The sequence below is a fragment of the Vigna unguiculata genome, chromosome 1, assembly GCF_037176805.1.
Source record: "Vigna unguiculata cultivar grain cowpea cultivar isolate G323 ecotype 2 chromosome 1, ASM3717680v1, whole genome shotgun sequence".
NCBI lineage: Eukaryota > Viridiplantae > Streptophyta > Magnoliopsida > Fabales > Fabaceae > Vigna > Vigna unguiculata.
The window spans coordinates 3,137,269-3,146,432 of record NC_140792.1 but is presented as its reverse complement, the minus strand read 5'-3'; the positions used below and the strand labels follow the sequence as shown (position 1 = coordinate 3,146,432).

Below are 9,164 nucleotides of genomic sequence, written 5' to 3'. Positions count from 1 at the left end.
GAACTATAAGTCAAATCAAATGTAAATACTTTATAGAGTCTTCCAAAAAAAAAAATCATCACACATCTTAAATTATTTTATTTGATTTTTTAAATCATTTGACAAAAATGGAATGTGTTGATTTATATTGTGATATGAATATTTTAGTTGTAGTAATATACTTATGTATCGTGATTAACATGAAACTTTAATAATTGTGTGTTGACATTGAGGAATAGATGTTAATACACGAGTTGAATTAATTTTGGGTTTAGAAATAAATACAAATGCAAAATGAGAATTAATAGCAATACTTTAGGTCGTTTATGTTGTGTTTGGATTGGAGTGTGGATTTAAGGGAGTGAATTTGTGTTGATTTGTAGGTAAAGATCGAATTGTTTGGATTAAGGGAAGGATGATATGATTTGAGTGCAAAGTTTATGAAAGTTTGTATATGATATGATTGATAAAATTCAATAAATTATAATTTTTAATAGAATAAATTGTATGATTACCATTTTACTCTTCAATGTAAATAGAAGAAATGATATTAAAATAAAATTAAAAAAATATAATTTATTGATATCGTTAATAACTTAAAATAAATTATTATTATTATTCTCAATGATAACTTAAAATAATTTATAATATAGACTATTTAATTTATATCTCCACATTTATTTAAATTTATTTTATTTTTTATAACTAATTGATTTACAAAAGATTTATTTGAATAATAATATTAATTATTATTATATAATACTATTATTAAAATAATTAAAATTAAAATTATATATATAATAATAATATACAATGTTATCAATATCCATGTAATTAATATATAATTATTATATAATACTAATTATTATATGCATATAACATGTAGGAACCTATGCATAGTGTGTAGTTAGGAATCTTTCCTGCATACATTTACGCGAACAAAAAAACTAATAAATATAAGTAAACTAGATTGTTAAGAGAGAGGGACAATAAAGTAATTTTAATATGTTGATTTGGCTTTTCTTGTGCATCTCTTCATTTTAGAGAATGCCCAATTTTACAACTCATCTGCAAATCCACACTCACAAATCAACGCTAACAAACAGATTCAAACGCGTTTTCAAGTCACTCTTCATCAATACTTATGCGAATCCAAACAAAGTAATAGAGAAAAAAGAGATAAAAAAATGCAGTCATATTTTCATAATTTTGAAATTACATATTATATTGGTTAGTATTAAAATCGATGCAATATCTCATATTCAACAACATCACTTAATCGATAACACGTTTGAAAAAATAAATTCTTTTAATGAATATTACATCGATTTTGAAGGAAAACCAATATAATATTCTTCCTATCCTATTTGGAAGTATCTTTCATATTTTATTTTAGTATTTTTTTTTCTTTCTTCTAACGTACTATATAATACATGTACTTTTTATAGTAGTGAAAGATATTAGTTTTGAATTAGTGAAAGATATTAGTTTTGAATTGCTTTGAAAAATTTATATATTTAACTTTTATGAATATATTTCTTATAACAATGCGGCATATTGAAAGCTTATTGTTGACTCTTTAATTATATACTATAGTTTATTATCATAATTATAATAGGGTTTATTAATATATAATTAGGTCCAACTGACAAAAAAGGAAAGTTTATCTATCTTTGCATGTGTACAGCATGTCTTTCTGGGCTATAATGTAGGGAATTTTTCTCAAAAAAGCACACCCACTTGTTCATCCTAACTTGCAAGAGAAGAAAAAAAAATTAATTTCCCAATAAATAAATAAACCTTTTATATTGTTGCAAATGGATATTTATAAACAAAGTCAAGTCCCTAATAAAAATCACCCCTACTAACACTTGTTCAATTATTCTTTCAGTTTTTTGTTTATTTAGATAAAGATTATACAAAAAACAGGAAAAGAAAAGTAATTTACAGAGAGATTGAAACATATTTAAGTTTATTAAGAATATGCAATTCTAAACTAACTTATCTAATACTACTGGAATTCTGTAGCAAATTAATTAAAATTGTTAACATTTACTATTTTTTTTTTTTTTGAAGATCCTTTGACGAAATCAATAAGCCAAGATTCTCTAAGTTAATAAGAGTCAAAACATTCATTCCCTCTAATGTAACTTTTTCACACAAAAGTAATCATTATTCTTGCCAAGTTCCATGGAAGAAAAAAAAGCAAGAAGCACTGTTAATTTTTATTTTTTATTTTTAATGCGAATCTTGAGATTGAAAAGTTCAACCAACCATGTATGGAGGAGTACAAAAAGGTAATCAGAACCAGTAAAACCTAGCTAGCTAAATTAACTGTTTTAAAAAACATATTTATTTATTTATATGGATTTAGATGCAAGAGACTTTACACTAATTTACTCATATTATTAAATCAAATAAACTAGATCGTATTATATATATATATATATATATATATATATATATATATATATATATATAGTTTCAACATGTTAAATAATTTAAATATAAAAATTCAGGCTTTATTTATTAGAAAGGTTTGAGTTTATTTGGTTAAGTTCTTTTTAGCTCTATTACTTTTTATGAATATAGATTTAAAATGTTTCGGTTTTTATCAAGTGAATTTGATACAACTACATAGGAAATTAACGTATCTTATGATGAATTGTTATAGCAAAATTTTAAGCATATGACTCAATCAAAGGTTTGGAAAAAAGTCAAACTAGAGTTAGCAACATTCAGTGACAGCTTGACAAGCACTTCACTTTCTTTTTTTCTTTACCTTTTCCTTTCACTCTACACCACCCAACCAATCACATTCCATTGCTTCAACTCTTTAAACTGAACCCCCACAAAAAATATTTGCAATTTGCAGTTCAATTCTCACTTCCCAAACGGATTCAAACCTTAAAAATTTAAAATTTATGTCATAATTATCTTCATTCAATCCATGGACACGAAATTGTTAACAATCCGTACACTGGTCTCCTCCCTCACTTCCTCCTCCGACCAAACCCGTCTCGCCGCCCTCCGCCACCTCCGCCGCACCTCCAACGAGGACCCCGCCTCGCGCACCATCATCTCCGCCGCCGGTGCCGTCCCCCTCCTCGCCGCCGCGCTCTACTCCCCCTCCCACCCCATCCAAGACGACGCCGCCGCCACCCTCCTCAACCTCTCCATCTCCGACCGCCGCCCCCTGCTCTCCTGCCCCGCCCTCCTACCTTCCCTCGCCCACGTCCTCTCCCGCCACGCCACCTCCTCCGCCCCATCCGCCGTCCAATCCGCCGCCGCCACCCTCCACAGCCTCCTCGCCGTGGTAGCCGAGTTCCGCCCCACCGTCGGTGCAAAACCGGAGATTCTCCGTGCCCTCATCAGTATAATCAGCGATCCCGATTCGCTGACGAGGACGATCAAGGATGCTCTGAAAGCATCGTTCGGAATTGCACTCTACCCGCCGAGCCGAACCGCACTGGTCCGGCTGGGCGCCGTTCCCGTGCTCTTCGGTCTGGTGGCGAAGGACAAGGACGGGAAGAGAAAAGTTGGCATAATCGAGGATGCGACGGCGGTGATCGCGCAGATTGCGGCGTGCGAGGAGAGCGAGGACGCGTTTCTTAAGGTTTCGGGGGTTTCTAGGTTGGCCATGATGCTGTGTTCCGAAAGTGGAAACTGTAGTTTGAGGACAAAGGAGAATGCTGTTGCGGCGTTGTTGAATCTCGTGAGATATGGGAGTGAGAGAGTGGTTGGAGAGGTTAAGAACAAGGTTGGGGCTTTGGATGGAATCTCCTACGTGCAGGAACACGGTAGCCCCAAAGGGAAGAGCAAAGCCGTCGCATTTTTCAAGCTTCTGCTTGATGGTGGAAGCAGTGGTGAAATTGCTCAAGATTTGTACCCGGTTCACTCTGATTCCGGTTCAAGCCGCTAGTGAATACTAAAACCTAGTTTTTGTTTTGTTTTCTATGTAAACTATTTTTAAACACCTTCAAAGAAATGAAAAGCAAGAAGCACTTCAAAGTCTTTAAGCATGATGCATCCCTTCTCGTGTAATATTTTGCATGTCCTTTCATGCTTGGTGAAGGTTTCGGTTACACCCTTTTTGTGTTGTCTTTGTAAGCATAGCATAAAGAGGATTCACTTTGCAAGCCATTTTAGTTTAAAACATTTTTTCTTTCACTAAGGGAGACTTCTTCCAAACGCCTTGCTTTAGAATAATGGTTTTTGCTTTACTCACACTAGTAGTGGCTTGCATGCTTGTTGCTTCTCACAAGCTTTTCCTTTTCTATTGACCAAACCCTTTTCATAATGCTTCTCTTAATGCATCTTGCGCTGTTTATTGGATTCCATATGCTTTATTAAAATCAGCATTGTCATATTATTGTGTCATCCAACAAAGAAAATAGGCGTTGGAAATCTAAGTGTAAGCATAACTCTCACTTTAATAAAAATGAGAAAGTTGAGTATCATATAAAAATAAAGATTCATAAATTTATTGTTTGACGACTTTTGATTAGAGGTGATGTCAATCTCTTACGTGTAGATTGGACTTGTATCTCATTCCAATGACCTCAAGCTTGTCATAACTATTTAAACCTCAAATTTGTAATAATTGCTCCGATTTTAAATCCGTGATAAAATGGTGTAATATCGGTATGATTTCTTATTTTCTTCTTTAAGAAATGATTTTCCAAAAATATTTTTCCAATTCTTAAACACCTTTGTACCCTCCAAGGAATGATTGACCTCAACATGGTCATTTTGATTCCGACTCGATAAAGACTTGTCATAAAACGACAAGTTTCATTAAAGATTTGTTATGGACCAAGGTAATTTTCCAAGATTTAGACCGACCCCAAGGCAGTAGAAGGCCTACTCCAAGGTAGACCCGACCTTATATATATAAGAAGCAACATATTCTCAGGTGCCACCAACAAGATTATGGGTTGACCCCAAGGTAGGTAAAAGGCCGACTTAGAGGTATGTTATAAGCCGAAACTTGAAGAATCTTTGACAAAATTAGAGTCGGAACAAGAAAAAGGTGTTTGGTCGACCTCGAGAAAGGTTATGAGCCAACTTTTAATAAATAAGAAGCCAAATAAAAAAATGGTGTTGGATCGACGTTGAAAAGGGATATGAACCGATCTTGAGGAAAAATATAAGTCGACTTTAAGTCTAATCACAAACTTTATATCCTTGAGGAGATCATATAAACCGCTTCCTTGTAACATCAACTTTCCGTCAAAAATCCATTTTTTCAATTGTAATAAAAATTTACCCACCTCCGAAATTCAAGGGGAGGTGGGAACATGAAATGTAAACTCCCCTTTTGTTTGCTTGTAAATACGAAAGTTCATCCCAAAAGAGAGGGAAGAAATAATTTTGTTCTTAATTTTTTCAATTTTACCTAACTTAAAAAAGTTTTTCTTACTTTTTTACTTCAGTGAAGTGAAGAATGCAGGCTAATTTTTCGGGATCAACACTTTAGTATAATAGAAATGTGTAGTCAATGTTACCCTTTAGAAAGGTATGGGCGTGAGAGCTGAGTCTTGGAGGTGTGAGGGATAAGATCAGATTGCATATTCTTAGAATGACAGTTTCATGATAATCTATGAATTGGCGAAAGCATTTTGCAAAATTTTCTTCTCTCCAAGGATTAATTGGGAGAAGAGAATATGAATCGATTCCAAAAAACCATAAGTCAATCTATTCCACTGATGTCACAAAGAAGGGAAAGGGGGAGTGAGAAAATACCTATTGTTATTTATTTGACAATTGTATGTATAAGCTAAACTTTCACAGCTTTAAAGAAATTAAATTAATTGTTTTTTTTTATTGAAATGGTTTAACTTTTTATTAAAATGGAATGTTTCGATTATTAATAAATGAAAAGTTTATTGTGATGTTAAATAAAATTGTAGTGGCTGTGTCTGCATCACCAAAACACCTTTCAAAACCCACATTGACATAGCTAATAACAAAAGTGCTACCTGAGAAAGACTAGGAGAGAGAGAGAAGATAAAAAAACACATGAAAGCAAGTGTTGGTGTTTTTGAGTGAGGGGAGCACATTGACTGGTGGTGGAGGAAGTTGAAGTTTGAGGGTGGTGAATGGTTGTGAAAATATTTGTGTGATGAGGATTCTGAAGGGAGTGGGTGACACACCCACGTGACTGACCCACCATCACCACCACCACCACCCTTCTGCTAGGCCCACTGGATGTCATGCTTGGCTTCATATCAACGCTAACAGCCAAATTAACTCAACCAAAACCAATACACTACACTAAACTTTCCAATTTAGACTCAATTACCCTCTTCTATAGTTAAGAAAGTAAGTCTAAATTTCATATTGACTAAAGATGAGAAAGTAGAGTACTATATAAGGATAAAGATCCATAAACTCATCGTCTTAAGGTTTTGAGTTGAGAGTAATGTCAATATCTTATTTGATTGGGCTCAGGTCTTATTGGTATTATATCTCTTCAGAGAAACCCAAGTCGGTGTTGTATAAAATTGAGTTAGGTTTAAAATTGAGTTCCAAGTATTTGGAATGTGCACACAGTTGTATTTATTTACGGTATAAAAAAACTTTTGTTGTTTATAGCTAGTTATCTTATGTGACTCAAACAACTCTTTTCAATATAAAATGTTTGTGATTTGTACAAAGAAAAACAATAGAAAACCAAGAGGGGTATGCTATATTAAGAGCTTCATTGTAGAGTCACTCTTGCAATAATTAACTAGGATTTAAAATCTTGAGGTAACACTATGGAGCACCACCTATTTGCACAAAAGCAAGAAAAAGAAAGGTTGAGGGCATTGACATGATTAAGTCCTTTGACAAAAGGTGAACATTTTTTTTTTTCCTTTCCACCGCCCACTAGTGCTATATTTTCCATCTTTTTTGTTTCTAGCTCTCTTTCTAATGCTAGTGGTTGTATTTGATGGTCTCAGAGTGAAGTTTGAAGTATGTTAGCAGCTAAAGAGAAAGGGTTAAAAGCTTTGTAGTAGATGGGGGATGAGAGATGGAGGAGAAATCAGAGAAGCAAGATGATAGTCACCCATCTCTCTTTCTCCCTGATCACGCCACCATCAAAGAAGACAATTCTCCCAGAAAAGTCATTGTTGGTGGCGGTGACAGGCTGAAGAGAGATGAGTGGAGTGAAGGGGCTGTGTCAACCCTTCTTGAAGCCTATGAGGCTAAATGGGTGCTCAGAAACAGAGCCAAACTCAAGGGCCATGACTGGGAAGATGTTGCAAAACATGTCTCATCAAGAGCCAACTCCACCAAGTCACCGAAGACACAGACTCAGTGCAAGAACAAGATTGAGTCCATGAAGAAAAGGTACAGATCAGAGTCTGCAACCACTGCTGATGCATCATCTTGGCCTTTGTACTCTCGCCTTGATCTTCTCCTGCGTGGCACAGGACCAATATCTTCATTCCCAACACCAAATCCAACACCAACAACACCAACACTAACACCAACAACAATAGCACCATCATTTCAACCACCACATGCTGCCACCAACAGTAACCAGGCTCTGGTATTGTTAGATCCTCCTTCACTGGCTGTGTCACAAGCTCCTCCTTCTGCTGCTCCTCCACCACCCACACAAAACTCTCACGGATCCAATGGTGACGAAAGACTAATCAAGGTAGAGATAGATTATTATATGATGCATAATTTTTCATTCTGGGTGGTTTTTTATTCAACTTTGGCTTGATTCTTTTGTTCTGCCTTTTATGATCATGACTCATCCATTTCAGAATGATGTTTAACTTGGTGAAGTTGGTAACTAAATGGCTCAAAACCTTTTTTCTAATTACTAAGCCTTATGCTGTCAGTGTAACATTCTGTGCATAAGAGTAAAATTGGATCATTTTCCTGAACTTGTTCATGAAAAACTGCATGATTGTTGCTCCAAGCACCTTCAGTTTCATATAAAGAGAAGAAAAATCTTGGATTTTAAAAATGTATGATTGATTTTCTTTGCAACAGAAGGTTGACAATTCGCAGAACATGAACTGAAAAATGACATATTCAAATAGTTGTAATACATTCTACTTAAAAATTACTCAGTAAAAGTCACTGTCTCGTGTATTTGTTTTACTAGTCTTTCTACCCGTGCAATTTAACTACTTCAGAGCTATGTTATCTTGAAACATTGTATAAAAGTTTACATGTTGAAACAGCATATGATATAAATATTATTAATGTTTTGGCATTAATAGGAAGATGGGTTAGGGGGGAAGTCATGTGAGGATGTATCTGAGAAGAATGTGATAGAGTCGGATAGTAGCACACCTGCTCTATACAGTGAAAAGGAGAAGGTGAGATGCAACAAGAGGAAGATGAAAAGTGAGAAGAAGAAGAAGAGGGTGAGAAGGAACAGTAACAGCAATAACAGTGAAGACATGGAGATAGCAGAAAGCATAAGGTGGCTAGCAGAAGTGGTGGTGAGGTCAGAAGAAAGCAGAATGGAGACAATGAAAGAGATTGAGAAGATGAGGGTTGAAGCTGAGGCAAAGAGAGGGGAGATGGAGCTCAAGAGAACTGAGATCATAGCCAACACTCAACTAGAGATTGCTAGGATCTTTGCAAGTGTCAATAAAGATGTTGATTCTTCACTAAGAATTGGAAGAAGTTAATCATCACACTATTCTGTCTGTACAAAGCTTATAATTCATCAACATCATATATATATATAGATCGGATCGGAGGAGGAAGAAAGTTGAGTCTAGATTTTCTGTTGATTTTTTGATGTCTTATTTTAAAGACATGAAAAAATTAAACAGAATGTCTAAACTCAAAAAAAAATTGTAGCAAATTAGGTAAGTGTAATTTGCCTGACCTGTGAAAGAGAACACCATACAGGGTAGAGGTAAAACCATTATCTATCCTAACTTTAATTACATATAGATCTTTAATTGTAACCTTCTCTTTCATTAATTAAGAAATGAAGGAATGTTTCTTCATGGTGTCTCACCTCTTTTTGCATGTGTATTTTTCAATGGCTTTTAAACTAATTAAAGCTCAATATTCATGTAAACACAATTTGTCATGTGAAGGCACTTCACGAATTCGTTGGGTAACAACTCATATCAAAAGCCCTTATGAAACTACTTTTTCTTTTTTTTAGAAGATATAAAAGTATGAAATATCTTAAATAATATAAAAATGATATGATT

General features: G+C 34.5%; 2 protein-coding genes across 2 annotated transcripts; both read left to right on the top strand.

The window, feature by feature from the left end:
* The first annotated feature begins 2,722 nt into the window (after positions 1-2,722).
* Positions 2,723-4,004, top strand: LOC114176946 (U-box domain-containing protein 18-like). Its single transcript, XM_028062154.2, has one exon. It carries the CDS (start codon positions 2,930-2,932, stop codon positions 3,899-3,901), a length of 972 nt encoding a protein of 323 aa, XP_027917955.2. The 5' UTR covers positions 2,723-2,929; the 3' UTR covers positions 3,902-4,004.
* A 2,609-nt stretch (positions 4,005-6,613) lies between these two features.
* LOC114195892 (uncharacterized) lies at positions 6,614-8,961 on the top strand. The gene is made up of 3 exons (XM_028086323.2): positions 6,614-6,819; positions 6,927-7,630; positions 8,208-8,961. The coding sequence occupies exons 2-3, from the start codon at positions 6,998-7,000 to the stop codon at positions 8,622-8,624; spliced, it is 1,050 nt and encodes a 349-aa protein (XP_027942124.1). The 5' UTR covers positions 6,614-6,819; positions 6,927-6,997; the 3' UTR covers positions 8,625-8,961.
* The last annotated feature ends 203 nt before the right edge of the window (positions 8,962-9,164 follow it).